At 43.4% G+C, this 26,940-nt stretch overlaps 1 protein-coding gene and 1 long non-coding RNA gene across 11 annotated transcripts in view; both read left to right on the forward strand.

Moving 5' to 3' along the window:
• The window catches only part of LOC122700633, a 31,808-nt gene extending 28,133 nt beyond the window's left edge, over positions 1-3,675 (forward strand). The window contains exons 3-4 of the long non-coding RNA XR_006342841.1: positions 921-982; positions 3,618-3,675. This is a non-coding gene — a long non-coding RNA (uncharacterized LOC122700633). The remainder of the gene's footprint in view (positions 1-920; positions 983-3,617) is intronic.
• A 5,274-nt stretch (positions 3,676-8,949) lies between these two features.
• Positions 8,950-26,940, forward strand: part of CAST (calpastatin) — a 124,229-nt gene continuing 106,238 nt past the window's right edge. For 3 of the 10 annotated variants that reach the window (XM_043913663.1, XM_043913674.1, XM_043913665.1), the window contains exons 1-2: positions 8,955-9,281; positions 25,898-25,960. In XM_043913663.1, the coding sequence (XP_043769598.1) occupies positions 9,213-9,281; positions 25,898-25,960 (132 nt within the window). In that variant the 5' untranslated portion in view covers positions 8,955-9,212. Of the gene's footprint in view, positions 9,282-10,033; positions 10,189-25,897; positions 25,961-26,940 lie in introns of those variants that run through there. The other 7 variants (XM_043913667.1, XM_043913668.1, XM_043913666.1 and 4 more) reach the window with 7 other exon arrangements.

A 26,940-nucleotide genomic window follows, 5' to 3' on the forward strand; every position in this document is an offset into this window, starting at 1 on the left:
TCTGCTCTTGATTCTCTTTCCTGTCTTCCTCCTCTGACCCTCCAATCTTCCATCTTATGGAAACAGTCTTCCATTATTTCTCCCTTCCCCTCCTCATCTGTCATCCACGCACAAGCCCAGGGTGAGCTGAGAAGCAAGGTGTCTTAGTCCATTCAGGCAACTATAACAAAACACCACAGACTGCAGGGTTTAGGAACAACAGAAATCTTTTCCTCAAAGTTCTGGAGGCCAGAAGTCTGAAATCAGGGTGCCATCATGGTTGGGTGAGGGCCTCTTCCAAGTGGCAGACTTCTTGTATTCTCATAACGTGGAAAGGGCAAGGGAGCTCTCACAGGGATATTGCATAAGGGCATTAATTTCATTCACTGGGGCTCTGCCCTCAGGACCTAACACTTCGGAAGGTCTCACCTACTAATGCCACCAGCTTGGGTATTGGCATCTCAACTTAGGAATTTGAGGGGACACAGATATTCAGTCAATGGCAAGGCTCCTGTGGTCTAAACATCGTCTCCTACAGGCCGGCAATCCATTTCCTTTATGCACAGATCTTCAGGGCTTCCCTGGTGGCTCAGCTGGTAAAGAATTTGCCTGCAATGCAGAAGACCTGGGTTTGATCCCTGGGTTGGGAAGATCCCCTGGAGAAGGGAAAGGCTACCCACTCTAGTATTCTGGCCTGGAGAATTCCATGGACTGTATAGTCCATGAGGTCGCAAAGAGTCAGACACGACTGAGCAACTTTCACTTTTCACTTTTTCACCCCTGATGGCATTCTTCTAGATAATTCTAGTCAGAAGCATGACGCTCCTACTCAGATACATGTTTGTTAAAAGGGAAAGGAGACTCTGAGGATGCAGCCTTTGAATATTTCACTACTCAGTCTTTGCTGGTTTGCTAGATTGTTTATTTTCTGGTTTACTTAGGCAAATATTGCTATGGAATGGAGCAAACTTGGCTGAGAATGTTGAAATGGCCAACACGACAGGTACATTTCAGTGGCATCAGAGGGCACTTCGATGTCAGCCAGAAGATCCAGGTTTTCGGGGGTAAATTCCCCTCTGGGAGTCTAGAAAGAAATACCATCTGAAGTGAAGGGCACTGTCCAGACTGTGGATCCCTTAGAAAAATGCTCTCCCTCCTTTTCAGTTTTTACCCACTAGCTGCCTTACCAAAAACCTCTCACCTGTCAGAACCAATGGACACTCCCTGCCTTGTCTGACTCAGCGTTTGAGTGAGGTTTTATACCGTGGGTCAGGGCTTCCCTGACAGCTCAGTTGGTAAAGAATCCGTCTGCAATGCAAGAGACCCCAGTTTGATTCCTAGGTCAGGAAGATGCCCTGGAGAAGGGAAAGGCTACCCACTCCAGTATTCTTGGGCTTCCCTGGTAGCTCAGCTGGTAAAGAATCTGCCTGCAATGTGGGAGACCTGGGTTCAATCCCTGGGTTGGGAAGATCCCCTGGAGGAGGGCATGGCAACCCACCCCAGTATTCTGGCCTGGAGAATTCCCTGGACTGTACAATCCATAGGGTCGCAAAGAGTAGGGCACAGCCAAGCGACTTTCAATTCCCTTCGCTTCACTTACACCGGGGGTCAGCCTTCCCTTTCAGAAGGCCCTCCTCCCTGACCCTTAGGGCTCACTTCTCCACCATCTTCCTTCTGCTCCTTGCCAGCACCTTCTCAGGCTGCCCTGGCTTCTTCTCTGGACATCATCCTGCCTTTCTTTTTCTCCTTCACACATTTCCTGATGAAAAGTCATGAGTTCCTGCACAGCGGCAGTGGTAACGGGCGGTGGAGGAGGAGGTGGTGAGGCTGGGGAGGAGATACAATGTGGAGACTGTTCAGAGGAGGTTTCAACTCAAATCAGAGATGAGGGGAGGATGCAGCCCTGAGCTCCCCCCAGTCCCCAGCCCACCAGTCCCTCAGTCAGAATGAGAAGCCCCTCCAGGGATCCAACAGGGCTCTTAGGCTGTCTCTGCTGGCGGCTGCCCTCATTGCATGGTCATCGTGGGTTCATTCGTCTGTCTTCCCTACTAGACTGTGAGGTCCTTGAGCTCCTGTTGCCTCCGCAGAGCCTGACATAGAGCAGGCATCCTGTTGCAGACTAAATAAAGGAATAAAACAGAGCCATGCTTCCAGGCATTATTGCAGCCTGGCTTTACTGTGCATTAAGGGCTTCCCTGGTTAGCTTTCCCAGTCTTTCAATTTGGGAAAGATTGAGGGCGGAAGGAGAAGGAAACGACAGAGGATGAGATGGTTGGATGGCATCACGGACTCAATGGACATGAGTTTGAGTAAACTCCAGGAGTTGGTGATGGACAGGGAGGCCTGGCGTGCTGCAGTCCATGGGGTTGCAAAGAGTCGGACACAACTGAGCGACTGAACTGAACTGAACTGGTTAGCTTAGACAGTAAAGAATCTGCCTGCAGTGCAGGAGACCCAGGTTCGATCCCTGGGTTGGGAAGATCCCATGGAGAATGGAATGGCAACCCACTCCAGTACTCTTGCCTGGAGAACTTTGTGAAAAGAGGCTACAGACCATGGGATCACAAACAGTTGGACATGACTGAGCAACGAACACACTTTACTGTGCATTACAAAATCCTTGTTTTTTACAAATTGAAGGTTTGTGGCAACCTTCCATGGATCAAGTCTATCAGTGCTATTTTTCTAGTGGCATTTGCACATTTCATATCTCATATTTTTGCAAATTGGCCAATATTTCAAACTTTTTCATTATTATTATACTTACGGTGATCTATGATCATTGATCTTGGATGTTAACATGGTAATTGATTTTGGTTTACATTTTAAGATTAATATATCTACATTACTTTTTTAGACATGCTGTTTATTGCACACTTAATGGATACAGTGTAAACATAACTTTTATTTTCCATTCATGTCAGTTCAGTTACTCAGTCATGTCCGACTCTTTGTGACCCCATGGACTGTAGCACATCAGGCCTCCCTGTCCATCACCAACTCCCGGAGTTTACCCAAACTCATGTCCATTGAGTCAGTGATACCATCCAACCACTTGATCCTCTGTCATCCCCTTCTCCCACCTTCAATCTTTCCCAGCAATAGGGTCTTTTCCAATGAGTCAGTTCTTCCCATCAGTTGGCCAAAGTATTGAAGTTTCAGCTTCGGCATCAGTCTTTCCAATGAATATTCAGGACTGATTTCCTTTAGGATGGACTGGTTGGATCTCCTTGTAGTCCAAGAGACTCTCAAGAGTCTTCTCCAATACCAGTTCAAAAACATCAGTTCTTTCTTTTTTTTTTTTTTCCCCATTTATTTTTATTAGTTGGAGGCTAATTACTTTACAATATTGTAGTGGTTTTTGCCATACATTGACACGAATCAGCCATGGATTTACATGTGTTCTGCATCCCAAACCCCCCTCCCACCTCCCTCCCCATCCCATCCCTCTGGGTCATCCCAGTGCACCAGCCCTGAGCACTTGTCTCATGCATCCAACCTGTTTGGGGATCTGTTTCACACTTGATAATATACATGTTTCGATGCTGTTCTCTCAGATCATCCCACCCTTGCCTTCTCCCATAGAGTCCAAAATTCTGTTCTGTACATCTGTGTCTCTTTTTCTGTCTTGCATATAGGGTCATCACAGCACTATTTATAATAACCAGGACATGGAAGCAACCTAGATGCCCATCAGCAGACAAATGGATAAGAAAGCTGTGGTACATATACACAATGGAATATTACTCAGACATTAAAAAGAATACATTTGAATCAGTTCTAATGAGATGAATAAAAATATCAGTTCTTCAAAAGCATCAATCAGTTCTGGATGTGACTTGTGATGGAAGTAAAGTCCTATGCTGTAAAGAGCAATATTGCATAGGAACCTGGAATGTTAGGTCCATGAATGTTAGGTCCAGCTTTCTTTATAGTCCAACTCTCACATCCATACATGACTACTGGATAAAACATAGCTAGATGGACCTTTGTTGGCAAAGTAATGTCTTTGCTTTTTAATATGCTGTCTAGCTTGGTCACAGCTTTTCTTCCAAGGAGCAACTGTCTTTTAATTTCATGGCTGCAGTCACCATGTGCAGTGATTTTGGAGCCCCCCAAAATAAAGTCTGTCACTGTTTCCATTGTTTCCCCATCCATTGGCCATGAAGTGATGGGACTGGATGCCATGATCTTAGTTTTCTGAATGTTGAGTTTTAAGCCAACATTTTCATTCTCCTCTTTCACTTTCACCAAGAGGCTCTTTAGTTCTTCTTCACTTTCTGCCATAAGGGTAGTGTCATTTGCATATCTAAGGTTATTGATATTTCTCCCAGCAATCTTGATTCCAGCTTGTGCTTCATCCAGCCCAGCATTTCTCATGATATACTCTGCATATAAGTTAAATAAGCAGGGTGACAATATACAGCCTTTACTGACTCGTTTCCCAATTTGGAACCAGTCTGTTGTTCCATGTCCAGTTCTAACTGTTGCTTCCTGACCTGCATACAGGTTTCTCGAGAGGCAGGTCAGGTGGTCTGGTATTCCCATCTCTTTCAGAATTTTCCACAGTTTATTGTGATCCACACAGTCAAAGACTTTGGCATAATCAATAAAGCAGAAGTAGATGTTTTTCTGGAACTTTCTTGCTTTTTCAGTGATCCAACGAATGTTGGCAATTTGATCTCTGGTTCCTCTGTCTTTTCTAAATCCAGCTTGAACATCTGAAAGTTCACTGTTTATGCACTGTTGAAGCCTGGCTTGGAGGATTTTGAGCATTACTTTGCTAGAGTGTGAGATGAGTGCAATTATGTGGTAGTTTGAGCATTCTTTGGCATTGCCTTTCTTTGGGATTGCTATGGAAACTGACCTTTTCCAGTCCTGTGTCCACTGCTGAGTTTTCCAAATTTGCTGGCATATTGAATGTAGCAGTTTCAGAGCATCATCTTTTAGGGTTTGAAATAGCTCAGCTGGAATTCCATCACCTCCACTAGCTTTGTTTGTAGAGATGCTTCCTAAGGCCCACTTGACTTCACATTCCAGGATGTCTGGCTCTAGGTGAGTGGTCACACCATGGTGGTTATCTGGGTTATGAAGATCTTTTTTGTACAGTTCCCCTGTATATTCTTGCCACCCCTTCTTAATGTCTTCTGCTTCTGTTAGGTCCATACCATTTTTGTCCTTTATTGTGCCCATCTTTGCATGAAATGTTCCCTTCGCATCTCTACTTTTCTTGATGAGATCTCTAGTCTTTCCCATTCTATTGTTTTCTTCTATTTCTTTGCACTGATCACTAAGGAAGTCTTTCTTATCTCTCCTTGCTATTCTTCGGAACTCTGCATTCAAATGGGTACATCTTTCCTTTTCTCCTTTGCCTTTAGCTTCTCTTCTTTTCTCAGCTATTTGTAAGCCCTCCTCCAACAACCATTTTGCCTTGTTGCATTTCTTTTTCTTGGGGATGGTCTTGATCACTGCCTCCTGTACAATGTCATGAACCTTCATCCATACTTGTTTTGGCACTCTGTCTATCAGATATAACCCCTTGACTCCATTCCTTACTTCCACTGTATAATCATTAGGGATTTGATTTAGGTCACACCTGAATGGTCTAGTGGTTTTCCCAGTTTCTTCAATTTAAGTCTGAATTTGACAATAAGGAGTTCATGATCTGAGCCACAGTCAGCTCCCAGTCTTGTTTTGCTGACTGTATAGAGCTTCTCCATCTTTGGCTGCGAAAACTATAATCAATATGATTTCAGTATTGGCCATCTGGTGATGTCCATGTGTAGAGTCTTCTCTTGTGTTGGAAGAGGGTATTTGCTGTGACCAGTGCGTTCTCTTGGCAAAACTCTGTTAGCCTTTGCTCTGCTTCATTCTGTACTCCAAGGCCAAATTTGCCTGTTACTCCAGGTATCTCTTGACTTCTTTCTTTTGCATTCCAGTCCCCTGTGATGAAATGGACAGCTTTTTTGGGTGTTAGTTCCTCAAGGTCTTGTTGGTCTTCATAGAACTGTTCAACTTCAGCTTCTTCAGAATTACTGGTTGGAGCATAGACTTGGATTACCATGATATTGAATGGCTTGCCTTGGAAACGAACAGACATCATTCTTGGAAACAAATAGAATTGTTTTTGAGATTGCACCCAAGTACTGCCTTTTGAACTCTTGTTGACTGTGAGGGCTACTCCATTTCTTCTGAGGGATTCTTGCCCACACTAGTAGATATAATAGTCATCTGAGTTAAAATCACCCATTCCAGTCCATTTTAGTTCACTTACTCCTAAAATGTCGATGTTCACTCTTGCCATCTCCTGTTTGACCACTTCTAATTTACCTTGATTCATGGACCTAACATTCTAGGTTCCTATGCAATATTGCTGTTTACAGTATCAGAGTTAACCTCCATCACCAGTCACATCCACAACTGATTGATGCTTTTGAAGAATTGATGCTTTTGAACTGTGGTGTTGGAGAAGACTCTTGAGAATCCCTTGGACTGTAAGGAGATCAAGCCAATCAATCCTAAAGGAAATCAGCCCTGAATATTCATTGGAAGGACTGATGCTGAAGCTGAAACTCCAATACTTTGGTCATCTGATGGGAAGAAATGACTCATTGGAAAAGACCCTGACACTGGAAAAGATTGAAGGTGGGAGGAGAAGGGGATGACAGAGGATGAGATGGTTGGATGGCATCACCGACTCAATGGACATGAATTTGAGTAAATTCTTGGAGTTGGCGATGGACAGAGAAGCCTGGCGTGCTGCAGTCCATGGGTTTGCAAATAGTTGGACATGACTGAGTGACTGAACTGAACTGATCCCTGCTTTCTTCTGACCACCTCCCACCAGCCAGTCTGCCGGCTCAAGCCTACTTTCCCTTCCTATAGACCCCCATTCCCACAGAATCCCAAATTCCCAAAGTACGTTTGTATTTATTCACCCACTGTGTGTCTTTCAATGCCACCCAAATGATCACATGTTACAAATGCTATATGACTTCAGCTAAACTCTTAAGTCCCTGGAGGGCAGGAAATATGTATTTTAACCTCCCTCTACAGTCCTTTTCATCGTGCTTTACATGGAAGGCTTTCACATATGGAACTACCCAGTTTAAGTTCAGTTTTATTTTTGGTTTTGCTGGGTCTTCGTTGCTGCACACGGGCTCTCTCTAGTTGCAACGAGGGGCTCTACTCTTCATTGGGGTGCATAGGCTTCTCATCGCTGAGGCTTCTCTTGCTGTGAAGCAGACTCTAGGGGCATGGGCTTCAGTAGTTGCAGCCCGTGGGCTCAGAAGTCATGGCACATGGGCTTAGTTGCCCCGTGTAGCGTGTGAAGTCTTCCTGGACCAGGGATCAAACCTGTGTCCCCTGCATTGACAGGCAGATTGTTATCCACTGTACCACCAGGGAAGTCCTAAGCTCAATTTCAATACTCCATTAAAAAACAACTCAAACTTTAATGGGAACTGTTCTTCCAGAGTCAGAATAATGTACTTGGGGATACTGAATCTAGGCCCTTTAGGATCCTGGGACAGGTGGTTCCAATTCCTGGGCCTGGAGGTGGGGCCATTATATCACCCTTTTTGTTTTAGGTTTGCTTAAATTACTGTAGGTGTTTGATCACAATCATAAAAGCATTTTTCAGGTTTATGACATATTTTCCATAATTATGAATGTAACTGATGCTATCAATCAGTTTTTATTGAATGGGCAATCATAGACCCCTTATCCAAGTTGATTCAAGTATGTATAAATTGTCTTAGGTTCACCCTAAACAGCACTTCCTGGTTTGGGGCTGTGAATTATAACAAGCCTGAAGTGAAATGTTACAAGCCAGATTAGAAAAGGCTCCTCTGCAGTGATTGCCTGCCTGTGGTTGCTGCCGGTTTGCGACGATCCGACAGAAGTAAACCTGTTAATGCTGTTTTTTTGAAATATCAGATACATAGATATTTCCTTTGAGGAAATGCATTGAAATCATCCCTCCCTGCCCACTGTCCCCCCCACCCCATGAAGAATGAAGGAACAGGTCCCTCGAATAAAAGGAAGTCAGAATGCCCAAAATGAGAACAGAGAAGGAAACAAGGATTCCATTCTGCCAAGGTCCATTCAGCATGACTAGTCTTTCTTTATAACCTGCACCCCCTCTCCCCAACTGTCTGAAACACAGCGCTGCAGACAGCAGTGACCCCAAGGCCACATTGTCAATGCCATGGCAGGGTTAACAGGTTTTCTTCTGTCAGATCTTCACAAACCGGCAGCAACCACAGGCAGGCAATCACTGCAGAGGAGCCTTTTCTAGTCTGGCCTGTAACATTTCACTTCAGGCTTGTTATAATTCACAGCCCCAAACCAGGAAGTGCTGTTTAAGATGAACCAAATACAAAAGCAATCCTGCCTCCTCCTCACAAACAAAATTCAACAGCCTCCTGAAAGGCTATGGGGTTTAAACTTGGGATTGTTCTTAGATTTTGATTGGAACCTAAGACTTCTTCCACATAAAACACCATTGCTCTTTCAAAACTACCCCCATCCCAACCCAAAGTAAAGTGGCAGAAAACATACAGAGGCCCGCGTGTGTACACACACACACACACACACACACTCACACACACACACACACTCACACACACACTCACAACACACGGAGTCACACATAGACCAATTTGTTTCTGCAATCAGCTTCCTTATCCAGAGGGTCCAGGCCCCGGGCCATCTGAGTTGGTAAGTTCTCCTAGTTAACCCAGAGCAGATTGCAGAAAAACTAATTCTTGAGATTCTTAGGGAGGGGGGCTTGAGGTGTAGACGGGGCCACGCCCCAGTTCCGCTCTCCTTGCACAATTGCAAGCCAAGTCTAGGCAAGTCAGAGGAGGAACCCCGCCATCTCCAGCCCCTCCTCTCTGCGACCCACTGGGGCACCCAAGGAGACCTCGGGTGGGTTGGGATGGGGTGGGGTGGGGTGTCCCTGGGAGAAGAATCGGGACCCAGAGTGTGAGCTGCAGACAGGGAGCCCGGGGCCGCTGCTGCCCGGGCGCAGCCAGCTACAGGCAGGAAGAGGAGGGCCCTGCCCGGCGAGGGGGAGCCCCCGCGGGTCGGGGCTGGGTCGGAAAAGCTGCCTCACAGGCGCGCCCGCCAGCCCCTCCGCGCCCTAGCTCCCTCCCAGCGCTCCCCGGCTCGGGCCTCCCTTCCAGGCTCCGCCGCGCCCTGCCGGAGGCAGCGCTCGCACCGGTCTCGCCATGTCCCAGCCGGGCCCGAAGCCCGCCGCCTCCCCGCGGCCTCGGCGCTCTCCCCGCCACACCCAGGAGGTGAGTGGCGCTCCTACCGCCGGGCTTGAGCGCGGGGAGGATCTCGGGCCCCCCGAAGCCTTGGGTCCACCTCCAGAGAAGGGTTAGCCTGGCTGGCCTGCTGCCCCCGGGGACCACTCCTCCCGGGCCCGGAGAAGCATCTGGGGAGGGGAGGGTGTGGACTCAGAACCTGCCTCTGAGCAGGTGACTGGAGGGGCCAGCGGATGGCCCCGGGTCCCAGCCAATTGCACTGGGCGCGGCCCAAGCCACATTGGAGTGGGCTTCCCTGGCGGCTCTGCCTGCAATGCGGGAGCCCTGGGTTCGATCCCTGGGTTGGGAAGATCCCCTGGAGAAGGGAACTGGCAGCCCACTCCGGTATCCTGGCCTGGAGAATCCCCTGCACTGGATAGTCCATGGGGTGGTAGAGTCAGGACACGACTGAGCGACTTTTGCTCACTTCTCACTCATGCGTTGGGAAAAGTTGGTGGATAAGACAGGGGTGGGTGAGAAGCGGATGAGGGTAAAAGGAGAATGAAGTTGATTTGGGACCCCCCGGCATTCAGGAGTCTGTAGGACAGTTCAGCAGAAAAGTCGGGTCTTCCGCGTCCAGTCCAGGCTGCAGGGCGTGGCTGCCTGGAGTAATAACACTTCTTCCCTTAGCAGCTTTGAGCCAAACCGGCGGGGCGGGGCGCGGAGGGGCGGGGCCATACGGAGGGGCGGGGTCGGGGTAGGCCCCGCCCAGCTGCCTTGCCCACCCGCTGACAGCCTTGGGGTTTGCAGAGCCAGCCCCAGCCAGGTCTGCGGCAGGTGGAGTGCGAGCCGGCGGCCCCTTGCTGCGCTGCACCCGTGTCCTCGCCGGGTCCCTCGCTGCGCCACTCGGAGCACATCCATCGTCGCCATGGCATTTGCAAGCTGGTGGTACAAGACGGTAAATGGGAGCGATCGTCCCTGGGCAGGACTGGGAAGGGAACGTGCCCTGCCTTCCTGGGCTGCAGGCGAGGTCACTGTTCAGGATTTTGCCGGCGAGGGTTGGGGAGCAGGTTGTGACCTCCTCTCAGACCTTCAGGGGAGGCTCCGGGAGAGGCTGAGACCCACCCTGCTGTGGTATGTGGGAGCCAGCTCGGACGTGCACGTGCTAGTCGGCGTGAGTTCAGGCTCACAAGTTGAATGGCACAGGGATTGTTGCCGGAGGAATTCTGCCCTCGGACGCGGATTCCTGGATAAACGCGGACTCAGAAAGAGCTCAGCTCTAGAGTTTTTTGTTTGTTTTTTTTTAACTCATAAGTAAAGCGCAAAACTTTCAGAGGCGTGTTGTTGGGCCTGCATTTTCCAACGCAAAGTAGAGAGGCAACCAAGATAGTGGGGTGGGGCAAGGAGAAAAATCCCAAAACTCCAAGGAACATAAACAACTGAGATCAAGACCCTTGTTGAGAATGAGAGAGAGAGGGAGGGAGAGGGAGACTCTATACTTTATTGCTTGGATCAGGGGCAAAGATGTTCCATTTATTTAATGCACTGATGCTTGTCCCGCCATGTAAGTGTGATATCCAGTCAAGCTGGTACTTGTAATGTTTTGAACCAGGAAGCATGCTTTAATATAATATTAGGATGCTTTCCAAAATAATAACAATACACACAAGTCTTGCTGACAGAAAGGATAGAAATATTTATATCCCATTGATTTATGATGAGAATTGGAAAAAAATAGTTAAGTACACCCTTCTCTCTCATCATGTGGTATTGGGAACAGCAAGAGTGTTGTAATCAGGCACTCTTTAGAGAGAAACCTTGTACTGGAATCAGTAAAATGTCCCTTTCCAGCCAGTGGCCATTCACTGAGCATCTACTATGTGTCAGACTCAATATTAGCCTCGAAGTGGAAAATGAGACAGAATTCTTGTTCTCTTTTTTTCAACCGATTTCCACATCTATAAAACGTGGGTGATAATAGGTACCACATAAGGGTTGCTGAAGACTTAATTCCTGAATAAAAGTACCATGCCCATACATTGTTAATGATTGGAAATTTCCATTTCCCTTGAGATGTTTCTTCATGAATGCTTCCTTGTACATTTTCTGGGTTTTTTAAATGTAGCATCTTATTGATGTGCTAAGAGCAAAAGTTTACTTTGAGTCATTATTGTCCTAAGGTTCTTATCAAAATGCACTACATGAATTACCTGCAAATATCAATAACAGTGGTTCAGAGCTAACACCACTCTTCTTCCAAATTCATGATTCTTTTAAAGGAAATTATGCTGGAATATTGGGATGAAAATAGTTTAAAGGTATGTTTTTAACCCTATTATGTATAAGCACAGTCTGACATCTTTGCCAAAACCTCTCTTATAATCCAGTGTTGGAACTATTCTAAATTTTCTTTTTCTGCTAGTAGGAACCTCCTAGAATCAGCAACCTGCCTGTGATGAAGCTCTAACTTTTCCCTAACCATAGCTGTTCAAATATAGTGTGAGCCACATATGTGATTTTAAATTTTCTAGTAGTCACCTTAGCTGACAGAGGAAATTAATACTAACAACATATTTTAATTAGCCCACTATATCCTAAGTGGTATTACTTCAACATGGAATCAATGTGTAAATCATTGGGATATTGTAAATTTTCTTTTTCATTTTCTTCAAATTCCGGTGTGTATTTATACTTAGAGCACATCTCAGTTAACATGACATATTTCAAGTGCTTAATAGGCATGAGTGGCTAACGGCTACTGTATTGGACAGTATAGCTCTAGACATTGGTTTCTAACCACTCTGGTGGCTGTGAGGGGATGACCACAGCCATGTTGAGAATTAAACGAAAGTTGTGGACCACTTTCCCACAACAAAATATGCGCACACGCAGAAGACCATCTATAATCCCTTAAAGATCTATGGAGCCAATTTATATATATGTATACATACATATATATGATTTATATTACATGCTATTAAATATAGCATTTATGCAGTTTATTAATACAAAAATTTTATACAAAAACACTATATAATGCATATCTGCACATATGTATATCATGCTTCAGTAAGTCCTATAATTAAAATGTCTTTACTGAGATCCTTCAATTACTGAAAAAGATTGTGAATGAGCTAACTTTAAAAATGTAGGCAGAATAAGATAAAATAATTGAAGGGTGTATCTATGATGTGTTTTGTTTAAGGGATTGCCACCTATAAAGCCAATCAATGAAACACTTCAATGTATACTTTCCCAGTGAATATGATGAGTATTATGGATCTGATCTTTTGAAGAACTCTGTGGTTTTAGTAAAAAATAACAAGCAAACAAAAAATTTACAAAGCTAGATTTGAAGAACATCTGATGACCTTCATAATGATGAAGCATGAAGAAGAGTACATTTGGTTGGCTGATACCAGTAATCATATTCCTAAGTTGACTCTATTAGACCATGTTAATTAAAGATGCTTCTTAGCCTAATTAGACCTATTGGGCCAATGGCAGAGTCATCTAGGAGCTCAGTCATTTGGGAGGCCCTGTCATTGTGACCAGCCTGGAAAGAGTGTCACAAACCTTCCCTGGCAGGACAGACCACTTGGCTGCAGTGACTTTTAAGAGTAAGGAATGTAAATTATAGATTCTGCAAAAAGGGCACAGCACCGCCGCCTTCTGCCCCACCCCCAACCCGCCCCCGCCGCGGTCTCTGAATTGGTTTGCTTCCCATTGCAGATAAGAGTACACCTGATGATACTATTCTTTAATCCATTTTGATACTTCCCAGAAATTTAATTGTGTTCTATAAATACTTTTTAAAGAATGATGTAGCTTGCTGGTGGTGGAAACAGTGGGTGGCCCCTTGAGGTTCCAAGGTGATCTAGTGGGTAATTAGTTCTGAGTAGACTGTCTCAATGGAGTATAAAACCGCTAAGCAATCCGTCTTTGTTTTGTTTTTTTCCCGAGGTTTTAAAAAAAAATTTTATTGTGGTAACATACAGAAAATTTACCATCTTTACCATTTATAGCTGTAAAATTCAGTGGAATTAAATATTCATAATTCTTGTGCGACCATCACTACCATCTAGCTTCAGAACAATTTTTATCTTGCAGAACTGGGGCTCTATACCCATTAAACAATACATTCTCATTCAATTTTCATATTTACATTTGAACGCACGGTACTATATTCCAGTATCTGTGTTCCTTATCATTTTTATTGTATTATGAAAACGTTTAACCTGAAATGGACCCTCTTAACAAATTTTAAGTATACAGTGCATTAGTGTTCACGGTAGGTACAATACCGTACAGCAGATCTCTAGAGCTTATTCATCTTCCTTGACCGAAACTTTATGCCTGTTGATCAGTAACTCTGCATTCTCCTCTGCATCCACCTCAGTCCCTGCCAGCCATCATGCTACTTTCTGTCTCTATGATTTTGACTCTCCTAGGCACCTCAGATCAGTGGAGTTTTATAGTATTTGCCTTTTTGTGACTGGCTTATTTCATTGGACTTCCCTGGCGGCTCAGACAGTAAAGCGTCTGCCTGCAATGCGGGAGACCAGGGTTTGATTCCTGGGCCAGGAAGATCTCCTGGAGAAGGCAGTGGCAACCCACTCCAGTACTATTGCCTGAAAAATCCCGTGGACGGAGGAGCCTGGTAGGCTACAGTCCATGGGGCCACAAAGAGTCAGACAGAACTGAGAGACTTCACTAATCCCCTCAAGGTTCATCCATGTTAAAGCATACATCAAAATTTTCTTCCTTTTAAGGCTGAAATACATTCACACACACACACACACAGCATTTTGCTTATCCATACAACTACTGTGGAAAACAGTAAGGTGGTTCCTCAAAAAAAGGCCGTACATGGAAGCAACCCAAGCATACTTGACGATGTCGCTCAGGTCCTGTAGGCTCTATTTGTTATGTGTTAGTCACTCAGCCATGTCCGACTCTCTGCGACCCCGTGGACTGTAGCCTGTCGGGCTCCTCGGTCCATGGGATTCTCCAGGCAAGAATCCTGGAGTGGGTTGCCACATCCTCCTCCAGGGGATCTTCTCGCCCAAGGATCAAACCTCGATCTCCTGCATTGCAGGCAGATTCTTTACTATCTGAGCCATCAGGGACACTATGTAGGCTGTATTTGCTTTAATCATTTTTCTTTCTGTTCCTCAGATCCTATAATTTCAGTTACCCTATTTTTGATTGCCATGATTCTTTCTTCAACCTCCTCAAGTCTGCCTTTGAATCCCTCTAGTGATTTTTTCATTTCAGTTATTATATGTCTCTACTCTAGAATTTCTTTTTGGTTTCTTTTTAGATTATCTATTTTCTCTTGGTATTTCTGTTCTGTTTATGCATTGTTTTCTTGACTGTCTCCACACTTGCTTTAGTTCTTTGAGCATCTTTAAGGCAGTTGTTTTAAAATTTTTGTCTAGTGTGTCTATCATCAGCTCTTTCTCAGGGACAGTTTCTGTTGTTTATTTGTTTTCCCCCTTGATTGGGCAATACATCTCTGTTTCTTTGCATGCTTTGTGATTTTTTTTGTTGTTGTTGAAAACTGGACGTTTGAATCATTGAAAGCTTTGGAAATCAAATTCTCCTCTTTCCCTAGGGTTTGCTGTCTTGTTTTTGATAATGATGGGCTCTTTTTGTGCCAAGGTTCAGCCAAAAGTGTACACTTAAGAGCTTCTCAGGTCTTTTCTGATTCTGTACCTTTCCCTGGGCGTGAGCAGTCCGTGATCAGAATACAGCCCCACAGTGTTTGGAGGGCAGAGTCCTTTCCGCATGCTCCAGTGCGTACTTACTTGCCTGCTGTGAGTTTTGTGTGCTCAGGCACTCAGTCCTGTCTGACTCTTTGCGACCCCAGGACTGTGGCCTGCCCAGCTCCTCTCACAGTTGGATATTTCCGGGCCAGAATACTGGAGTGGGTTGCCATTTCCTCCTCCAGGGATCTTCCCAACCCAGGGATCAAACCCACGTCTCCTGAGTCTTCTTTACGCCTGAGCCACCTGAGCTGTGAATTGGGGATGAGGAATGGGCAGCAGCTGCTGAGCTGAGCTGAAATGGATGCAAATTAACCAAAACTTACCATTTAAATGTTCCCCTGGAAGTTGCAAGTCTTTGACAGACTCCAGAACTTCACAGTAGTTACATCAGACAGATTCTGCCAGGGAGATTTTCTTCCAGGTCGGGGGATGGATTCCTGGCACCTCTTACTTCATCTTCCCAGAATCCTCCCTTTAAACTGTTTTAAGGATTGAAATCCTGTTAATGTGATTTTAAACCTCTGTTCTTCAAGTTGTTTCATTTTCTTTTCATAAAGAATGACCCAGAAAGCTTTGCAGCGACCATAAAGAAAAAATATCCAGTGTCTTTCACTTAAGAGAAGTATGAAATTACTTGATCCAATGAGTACCATCTATGTAAGTTGCTTCCTCAGATGGGAGAGTCATTTAACTCCAGAAGAAAAAGGGTCTATGGTTAGTTTTCCTAAAATGTATGGAATTCCTTCTGACACTGGAGAACTTATAGAACATAAAAATGCTTTGGTAAAGGCCAAAGATGTTCACAGTTGCTTATTGCCCATCTGCCATGTGTCATGTTTTGAGCAGGGTGCTCTGGACACAAAAATTGTGCTGATGGTCCATGCCTGGTCTTCGCTTGCATTTCTCAAAAATCACAAGCACAGCCTAAATAAAGACTAGTACAAAAGAGGCAGAGTAGCTATTGAAATTCTCATGGCGTCATCTTTGACTCAGAGGAAATTCAAAAAGCCTTACTACAGTGGAACCCCTAAGCTAAACATGGCAAAAAGGCAGTCAATGTTACTTCTGAAAACTGGGCAAAAAGAAGGTGTGCCCTTAAACTGCCACCTGGGCACGTCTACCGGAATGTGAAAATGTTGGAGAAAAGCAAACGGAATTCAGGGAAACATGAGGATTTCAGAATTATACATATGCAGTTAAACCTTAATTTGTGTCTTCTTTTCTATGAGAACCCCAAAGAAGGTTATCCTGTATTTCTATAGTTTGATAACAAATGGTTTTAAAGAAGCAGAAAGATAGCATGCATCACACCTTTCATTTACTTTCTTTAAATAATTATTCCCCCTATGAAACCTAGCACACAGCGGCTGCTCACTGATTATTTCTTTAGTAAATGAATTCTTCCCCTCATACTAGCCTTCTCCATTATTTTGGGGTTTTCGGTATTAAAAGCAAGTAAAAATGGCTAGGATATTCCCTTTGTGTGACTCCGTTGTTGTTCAGTTGCTAAGTTGTGTCCGACTCTTTTGCAGCCCCATGGATTGCAGCCTGCCAGGCTTCTCTCTCCGTGGGATTTCCCAGGCAGGAATCCTGGAGTGGGTTGCCATTTCCTTCTCCAGGAGATCATCCCTTTCCAGGGATTGAACCCATGTCTCCTGCATTGGCAGGTGGATTCTTTACTACTGAGCCTCCAGTGGAAACCCTTTGTGTAACTTTAGGGAGATACTAGCTCTTAAGAAAATTCAAATAATTTTAAAACTTTTTTTTTAGCACAGAGGCAGAGAGAATAATGTAACACCCTCCTCTTGTCCCCATCACCTTCTATAATTATCAACATTGTGACATTGGCCTATCCTGCCTTATCTATCTTACTAGAAGCCCCACCAACACACACACCCCCCACACCCTTGAAGTATTTTATAGCATGAGGATTGCACAATAAGTGCTATCCCTGTGACCAGGCTGGTGTTTGTTGTTTGAAAAAAATGAGTTCTCTATTCCCTATGTACTTTGTTTCCTCATTTGTAATATGGAAATGTGAGACTAATAAACTTATCAGATGAATCTTGTTCCTTTATACTTATGGCAAGTTAAAACCTAAATTCCCTGCTGTATTATTTATAGCCTTAGAAAATGAGAGCCTAAACCTTTGTTTCTTCTCATATTCATTTTATTGTCTCATAATTCACCATGCCAATGAAAAAGAAGGGAGTGAAATGACCTTTATTGTGTTCTTAAAATGAACGAGCCAGTGGACCAGGCTCCTCATTAACATCAGTTGTTTCATTTGTAAGCCAGCCCCTGGGGTAGGCATCATGACCTGCATTTTACAAGGAGAAAACAGAAAGTTTAAATTATTGGCTCAAAGTCTCATAGCATTTCAGACCCACATTCCTCCTGTCTTACCCGAGTTTGGGGAATGGAATGGAATGCAGGGAGCTGGTTGCCAGGTAACAGAAGAGTCTGGGAAGCCGACTGGGGTGGATGAGGCAATACAGGGGTTAGAAATCTAGGAAGCTGCTACCAGTCCTAGACTGGAGGGGAAGCAGAATCACCCTGCAGAAGCTGAAACCACTGGGGGCCCGTCCTGCAGCAGGCCCGCATGGAGGCAGCCATCACGCATTCCTGCTACACCAACTGACCGGGGTCAGGGCAGGGAGTCCACCCTAGGGCAAGCAGGTCCACATCAGTCTGCACCAGGGAGCCTGTTGTAAAGCAAAACAAGCTTTCCATCTTGAGCCTTATGTTTGTTTGCTGAACAGTCTTGTTTTAGAAAGCAGAATATATGCAAAAATAGATTTTTTAAGGGACTTTGCAGGAAGTCCAATTTGCATGTCGTCTCTTAATTTTTCAAGCTTTTTTTTTCAGCTTTAAAAAAAGTCTTTTACCTAGTCTGCTAACCTGAAAAGAGCAAAAGTACTTCTCAAGGAATGTTTAGAGGTTTGTTGGAAATGCAGTCATCAGTCAAGAATTGTTTGTCGAACCGCTACCATAGGACTAGGAAAAAAAGAATTTAATCTACCATCTGGTTGAGCAGGCAAAATATACATTTAAGAAGTAATCAGTAAGCAGGAGCATATATAATAAAGTGCTGATTCGTTTGCTTTACTAAGAAAATAGAGACTTACATGCAACATGAAGATCTGATGTGCCATTAGCAGGACAAGGCTCAGAACTAGTCAGGAAATGCTAGGTTGAACATAGGGCACTGGGTTCCTGCCTTGAAAGTCGGTTTACCCAGGAGGCCCTGAGCTGCCCTGGCCTGTCTGACTTGGGGAAGCTCCCACGGGTGCTGACTCATGGGGGTGATTGGAGGAGTAGAAACCTCTACTTCCTGTCATGGTGCCCACAGAGCTCCTCTCCAGGCAGTGGTTTCGGTCCTAGCTGGGTGTTAGTTTCACCTGGGGAAGTTCAGGGATGTACATCTGTGCCCAGCATCACCACTGGATAAACTAAATCTGAATCCCCGGATTCTAGCTTAAGCGTTTCCAAAAGTGCTTGGGTGCTTGAGACCTGCACTGAAAGATGAGTTGTTGTTCAGTCGCTAAGTCTTGTCTGACTCTTTTCGACACTATGGACTGCCACCCACCAGGCTTCCCAGTCCTTCACCATCTCCCTGAGTTTGTTCAAGCCCATGTCCATTGAGTCATTGATGCCATCCAACTGTCTCATCCTCTGTTGCCCACTTCTTCTCCTGCGCTGTCTTTCCCAGCATCAGGGTCTTTTCCAATGAGTTGGCCAAAGTACTGGAGCTTCAGCTTTAGCATCAACCCTTTCCAATGAATATTCAGGGTTGGTTTCCTCTAGGACTGACTGGTTTGATTTCCTTGCTGTCCAAGGGACTCTCAAGAGTCTTCTCCAGCACCACAGTTTGAAGGCATCTATTCTTCAGTGCTCAGCCTTTTTAATGGTCCAACTCTCACACCGTACATGACTACTGGAAAAACTGTTGCTTTGACTATACAGACCTTTGTCAGAAAAGTAATGTCTCTGCTTTTTAATATGCTGTCTAGGTTGGTTATAGCTTTTCTTTCAAGGAGCAAGTGTCTTTTAATTTCATGACTGCACTCACCATCTGCAGTGATTTTGGAGCCCAAAAAAATAAAATCTGTCACTGTTACCATTGTTTCCCCATCTATTTGCCGTGAAGTGATGGGACCAGATGCCAGAATTTTAGTTTTTTGAATGTTGAATTTTAAGCCAACTTTTTCACTCTCCTCTTTCACCTTCATCAAGAGGCTCTTTAGTTCTTCACTTTCTGCCATTAGTGCTGTCATCTGCATATCTGAGGTTATTGGTATTTCTCCCTGCAATCTTGATTTCAGCTTCTGATTCATCCAGCGTGGTATTTCACATGATATACTCTGCAAATAAGTTAAATAAGCAGGGTGACCATATACAGCCTTGATCTACTCCTTTCCCAAATGTGAACCAGTCAATTGCTCCATGTCCAGCTTCTTTTCCTGCATGCATGTTTCTCGGAGGGCAGATGAGATGGTCTGGTATTCCCATCACTTCGATATGCTGTCTAGGTTTGTCATAGCTTTTCTTCCGTTGAGCAACCCATAGCTAAATGAAGGCTTTCAGATCCTTCGGGAGCACGCCCACCCCACCCTCCCCAGCAAGCCTTTGTCTCCGTCTGCAGCAGTGGTGCAGGGAGGGAGCTGAGGGGGGTGCACCAGGCTCCAGAGGGCCTTGGGGTTACCTTTCATTACTTCTTGATTTTGCCGCAGCTCTCAATGGACATACAAACATTGATCTCCATCAGCATTCCCCAAACTGCAGAAGGAAAATCTTCCAGCTGTTTTCACATAATCTTTATTATTTTCTTAAACAGTTTTATTTGGATATAATTCATAATTTGCCCTTTAAAACATACTATTCAGTATTTTTAATATTTTATTATTGAAAGTGAAAGTGAAAGTCGCTCAGTCATGTCCCACTCTTTGCGACCCCATGGGCTGTATAGCCCATGGGATTCTCCAGGCCAGAATACTGGAGTGCGTAGCCCTTCCCTTCTCCAGGGGATCTTCCCCACCCAGGGATCGAACCCAGGTTTCCTGTGTTGCTGGCGGATTCTTTACCAGCTGAGTCACAAGGGAAGCCCCATTTTATTATTAACTCAGTATTATTATTTTATTAGTACTGAGTACAGAGTTGTCCAAGCATCACTTTAAGGTCATTTTACAATGTTTTGTCATCCCCTAAAAGAAACTCAGTTCCTTTTTTTTGGTTTTAAATCTAACAGAGGCATTTCAGAAGCACACTAGCTTTTGATGCTTAGACTTGCAGAAGCTCAATTTTTGTCTGTCTTCCTTCTCTTTTAATATGTGTAGAAGTTTGAGCTTCATCTCATCCTGTGACATATGCCCTTGTCTCTGGGTGTGTCAGGGTGTATCTGGGTAGCACTGGGAGGCGGCCCCAAATGCTGCAGAGTCAAAGCCTGGCGCTCCCGTGCGTCCTTAGCTGGGTGGGAGCACAGTGCCAAGCTTCATGGCTCCTTGCTCCTGTTGATTTCCTGACACATTTGTGAGATTGCTAGGGCAGAAAACTGTATGCATATTAATGCTGTCTTCTAGAATGAGGACAAAGGACAGCTATGCTTACCAAATATATAGCGATGCCAGGAGACAGGAAACAGTTTGGAAAATTCTTTTTGAAGCAAGACCAAAAAGCCCTTTATCTGATATTTTATCTGCCTCTGAACGCCTGTCACTCTTGTTCTTTCATGTGTTTTCATCTTAGCTGCTGGCTTCCGGGTCCTTATCCTCCTAATGAAATGTCTCCTGCTTTAGGGCTGGCATCCTGCACTTCCTGTCTTTGCTCCTGTCCAGCTCCTAAAACATCCTAAAACAGGATGACACTTTGCTGTTGTGTGTCTGATTAATTTCATAAAAAAAAAAAAAAAAAAGAACAGTTTTAGAATAGGAAGGTTTTATCTGGGTTTTGTTGATTTTTTGCTTTGTTTTCCGTTTAGAGCATTGGATTAATACTTTCTTGATGGGCATCAAAATTTTCAGCTAGCTGTTAACTAGCCCAATCTCTGGCCTCCAGACTGTAACCCACACATGTAGCTGACATGTAGTGTGACTGAGGAGGACCTCACGTTTCACATCCTATTTCTTTATCAATAAAATGAGCTGTCAGTTGTGTCCCTAGAATTTTTTACTGAGATGGCAGTCAAGGAGACCACAGAGAGGAAATGCCCAGCGCTGGGCTCACAAAGGAGATGCTTACAACGTGTAAGTTTCTTTCCACTCTTATAGAAAAGTCCTTCCTGGATATTTCAGGTTTGTGGTTCAGTTCCTGACTCCTTCCCTTTTCCATGTTTCTCTCAGCTCATCCCAACCCATCAACTACATGTAGTGATAATAGACAAAGATTTCTTTCTTCACTCTTTGAGACACTTGCTGCGGGTTCCTAAGCTGGATCACATCTGAATTGTATAATGTCCAAACATTTATTTCACCAGTGGAATGGAAAGTATATGGAAAGTACACAGGTATTCCATGAATTTAGAAATCATGCCCTTTGAGTCTCTCTCCATGAAAAGACTTAACTGATTTTATATCATTAGTAAGCTACTGAATGGACTTCCCTGGTGGCTCAGACAGTAAAGAATCCGCCTGCAGTGTGGGAGACCTGGGTGCGATCCCTGGGTTAGAAAGATCCAGATCCCCTGGAGGAAGGCATGGCAACCCACTCCCGTATTCTCGCCTGGAGAACCCCATGGACAGAGGGGCCTGACGGGCTACGGTCCCTGGGCTCGCACAGAGTCGGATACGACTGAGTGATTAAGCACAGCCCAGCACAAGCTACTGAATGTTGAATAAGCTCCAAGAAATGCAAGGCAGCACTTCATTTATGAAGTTGTTATTTACTGGAAATTGAATGGCATTAGGTCATTCTTATTAATTCTCTTAGAGTTTTGTTAGAGTGAGGATGTATTGTAGTTACAGAAGGAAAAGTCCTCAATTTAAGGACATGCTTGATAAAATGTTTAGGAGTAGTCTCAGGATATCTACAATTTATGTTCAAATGCTGGTACATATACAAATATATGTAGATTATGTATCTGTCCATTATATGGTAACAATAGTTAATAGTTGTTGACTCTAAGTGGTGGGACTATGGATATTCATTGTATTTTTCTTTCAACTTTTCTATATGTTAGAAAATTTTTATAATAAAAAGCCAGGTTAAAAAAACTGGAAAAATAATCCTTATAGTTCCTAAAAAATGTGATTTTCATTTATATTATTATACTTACTTTATTGAGAGCAAATGTTTCTTTTGAAGTTAAAAAACACCAATTCTTATAGTACATAATTTTTATAATATGTCATTGCAAGTCAACATTTAAAAAAAAGTATTTGCTTTTTTAAAACCTCATTTTGTAAAACTTATTTATAATAGACACTTTAAGCAAAAAAAAAGCATTTGCTATATACATATATATACACACACATACACACACACATATACATCTACATCTCCCTCTCAAACTATTATTTGGAAACTACGTAATTGTTAGGGATTTTGAGCATTTCAGTGGAAGCAAATAACTGATGATGTTGGTTAATCTGGGGGACTGCAATTTTGAAACAGCAGGGAATCAACTTCATAAACATTTTATAGTGAGATATCTATCTACCTTTGTTTTAAAGAGAAAAGGCTGTCTGCATGTTTACCATAGGGTAAATCATAATATATGTTTGCCACCCGAGCGTGAAGCAAAGTGGGACCTTGCGGAGAGCATGGAGCCTTGCCCAAGACAAGAGCGAGTTGCCTGTCTGTATTCTCATTTCTAAAATGGGACTTCACAGGTGGTGCGAGTGGCTAAGAACCCGCCTGCCAATGCAGAAGACTCAAGAGACGTGGGTTCAGTCCCTGGGTCAGGAAGATCCCCTGGAGGAGGAAATGGCAACCCACTCCAGTATTCTTGCCTGAAGAATCCCATGGCGAGAGGAGCCTGGTGGGCTACAGTCCATGGGGTCACAAAGAGTCGGACACTACTGAGCTAGTAAGCACATTTCTTACGTGGAGTAATCGTACTTCCTAAAAGTAAATGAGGCAGTATGTTCAGTGTGTTTAAACAGTGGATATTGTTGGTACTATATATTACCTACTGGTGATAAGAAATGAATGTGATGTCATGGTTCTAAATTTACCGGTTCTGAAAGGAGACAATTTGAATACATTTGTGTCATGTAGACCCATCCCTCTCAAATTCTGTCTCCAAACATTGAATAATGCTTCCCTTTTGCTCACCAGTTATTCTTAAAACTTATCAATTGCCATCTAGCTCTGACATATATATGTAGGCTTTTAAATGGCTCTTGTTTTTTCAAGATTCATTAATTACTCAATACCTACTGCTCTCTAGTATGGACAAACTCTTTTTTTTTTCTTTTACATACATCACATCTTCTTTATTCGTCATCTGTTGATGGATACAGGTTGCTTCCGTGTCTTGGCAATTGTAAATAATGCTGTAAATGTAAACATGAGCATTGTTGTTGTTGCTAGGCTGTGTTCAACTCTTTTGTGACCCCTTGGACTATAGCCCGCCATGCTCCTCTGTCTGTGCTTCCCTCATAGCTCAGTCGGTAAAGAATCTGCCTGCAATGCAGGAGACCCGGGTTCAAGTCCTGGGTCAGGAAGATCCCCTGGAGAAGGAAATGGCAACCTGCTCCAGTATTGCCTGGAGAATCCCATGGACAGAGGAGCCTGGTGGGCTATAGTCCATGGGGTCGCATGAGCAGGACACAGCTTAGTGACTAAACCACCACCACCTCCTCTGTCCATGAAGTTTCCCAGGCAGGAATACTGGAGTGGGTTACCATTTCCTTCTCCAGGGGTGGACAAGCTCTTGACTAGGTCATCTGGGTGAAACAAACCCTGTAGAGAGCTTCATTCACCAAGATACTGCTGTCTGCCTACTTTTCTGTGGGCAGAAATTCATGAGAGGTTTCTGTTTGGGGAAAAGTTTTCCATTTGTGAAAGTGATTTCTTTCTAGTTTTTATACAAAGAACTACCGAAAGATTTCACCCACATGTCTAATATTGCTTAGCCTTTTTATTTTACAAAAATATCTGTTGATATGATTTAAAGAAATATTATCTTGTTTCATTTATCATAGTATGTGCAGTGTAGTTACTAAGTCATGTCTGACTCTTGTGATCCCATGGAGTGTAGCCCACCAGGATCCTCTGTCCATGGGATTTTCCAAGCAAGAATACTGGAGTGGGTTGCCATTTCTTTCTCCAGGGGATCTTTCCAACCCAGGGATCAAACCCAGGTCTCCGGCATTGCAGGCAGATTCTTTACAGACTGAGCCATGGGGGAAGCTCTTATCATAGCATAGAGACAATAGATTTACAGTCAGAAAACCAGCTTTGCAAGCTTTTCTCATTTACTAGGTGTATGTCTTTGTGAAAAGCACATCACATGACTTTTATTCTTAATTATTTTAATCCATGAAATCATGTGAGTGTCTTTTATTGTATCAGATAAAAATGTATATGAAAGTGCCTTGTAAGTAATAAAAAATGGTAAACATTATTATTATGTTATTATTGTCATTCTTTTTCATTTGAATAACTTAAGTGACCTGCATATCCAGGTTTGATTCCACTGTATGGAACATGATGGGGTTTTATGTTTCAATTTAACTAAAGGTTATTGGGCTAAGACCCAATAGTGAGCTTTTCATTTTCTTATATTTAGGTTCCTTTTCCCACTTTCTTGCATATCCCACTTGTACAAGAAATAAAGCAATTCTTTGTCCCTAATTTTCAGAAACATAAAATATTTTCATTTCTCAAAAAAAATTCAAGAATGCGAACTCCCCTGTTGGTCCAGTGGTTGGGAGTCTGCCTTCCAGTGCGGGGGGTGGGAGTTTGATCCCTGATGGGGGAACTAAGATCCCATGTGCAACTAAGCCCCACCCCAGCAACTAGAGAGGCCACACACCTCACCTGAGACCCAATGCCACCAAAAATAAATAAAATAAATATTTTTTTGAAAAATTCAATAATCTGCATGGCTTCTTTTATCTTATCAAACCAAATAAACTACTTGTAAACTACTTGAAGCTTTTATATACCACATAAAAATACTTCCTTGCCAATGCAGGAGATATCAGAGAAAGATGTGAATTTGCTCCCTGGGTTGGGAAGATCCCCTGGAGGAGGGCATGGCAACCCACTCTAGTGTACTTGCCTGAAGAATTCCATGAACAGAGGAGCCTGGTGGGCTGCAGTCCATGGGGTTGCAAAGAGTCAGACAGGACTGAAGCAACGTGACATGCATGCAAAAATACTTCCATTCATCACCAGTGTCCTCGTGAGAAAAACAATTCTGATTCAGGACATAATGAAATTCTAAAGCCACAGGTAATGAGCGGTGCAGGTATGGTCTTCCCAATGCACGCTTTATCTTTCTGTGTTGGTAAATAGACAGACAGAACTCCAGAGAATTTCCTCCCTTGAGTTCATGCTGAACTGAGGCTTAAGTAATGGCTTTGGCTCAACATGGTCCTCAGACATCTCATCTCCATGAGGAACCAGATGTCGCCTATGCTGGCAATTTGGGCTTTGAAATTCCAGGAGGCATTTTGTAGGAGACAAGATGCCGCCTTGGCACCACCATCAGATCTATGTCTGGTTAATTAGAGACTTACTTTCTGCATCCCAAATAAGTGTCTGTAGCTTCCCTTTATTTTTGAAGGTCACCTATGTCAATGGAGAATTATTAACAGGTCTCAGGAGGAAGATTAAAGGTGTCCTTGTTTTTATAGTCTGTATATTTAGCCCTTTGGGATTAAAGTCACTATTATATTATCTTGTATCACCTCCCTCTATTAAACGTTATCTCTTTTAATATTTTTACAGCATGTCAGTGGAAAAACCAGTGGATCGTCTTCCAAGTCAGGAGAAAAGAAAGGATCAGATGAGGTAATTTCTACAATACTGAATTTTCATTTTCTCTTGTTTTTAAATTGTGAATTCTATCATGAAATAAATAATGAGGTCGCCAATATCTCCTACAAGAATGTTGGCAAATTTAGTTTTAACTAAGAGCTGCTTCAATGCTGCAAGTGGAAATCATTAAAAATAAATAAAGTGTTCCTCAGAGAGGAACTATTTCCTCTAGAAATAGTTTTCATTTAGACATAGAACTCAGTTATTTAGGGTGTTGTCTTTATAGGAATTGGTGAATCTTAATTGTTTTTTTTTTTTTTTTTTTTTTTTGGTAAGCGAAAACATACAGAAGGGAAACCAAATGCTATTGTTGAAAAGGAAATCTTTTTTTGTGAGAGTCATCGTGAAAGGAGAACAGTGATAACCTAGATGAAACCAGTCATTCAGGTTCATAAACAAAAGGGAGAGAAAAGGACTATTTTTATTTGGTTCCATCCTGTGGAAATACTAGTGAAAGCAAGCCTCACTTTGAGATGGGTTGTCTTTGAGTCCGTGAATTTCTCCTTTCACTGAACGATATCCCATTATGTTTAGTATCAGCATCGTCTGGTCTCCATGGAAGGGTCGTGTGAAAGTGCTAGCCTCTGAGAGGGTCCTAGGCTTGCTTCCTTTTGCTGCTTTTTACATTTGAAATCTCAATGGAATATTCATCTTCATTCAGTAGAAATAATTATCATCATTCACCCCAGTTTGTAAAAGAGCCAGGTCCTGAAAGATACCTGGAAATTTAAAAAGCATAAAGTAACCATTTTATTTTTCTCTCTTATTAACATGCTTCCAGAAATTAGCTTCTCTTTCTGCTTATTTTCTGCTGTTTTGAAATATTCCATATATTTCAGTATATTCAGTATGATGGAAGCCATTATGACTAGAACTTACTATGAATTCTACACTAAGGTTTAGTCCTCAGCTGTCTACTATTGCTTCCATTACCAACACCCAAGTCAGTATAA

Source organism: Cervus elaphus, chromosome 9, assembly GCF_910594005.1.
Source record: "Cervus elaphus chromosome 9, mCerEla1.1, whole genome shotgun sequence".
Taxonomy (NCBI): domain Eukaryota; kingdom Metazoa; phylum Chordata; class Mammalia; order Artiodactyla; family Cervidae; genus Cervus; species Cervus elaphus.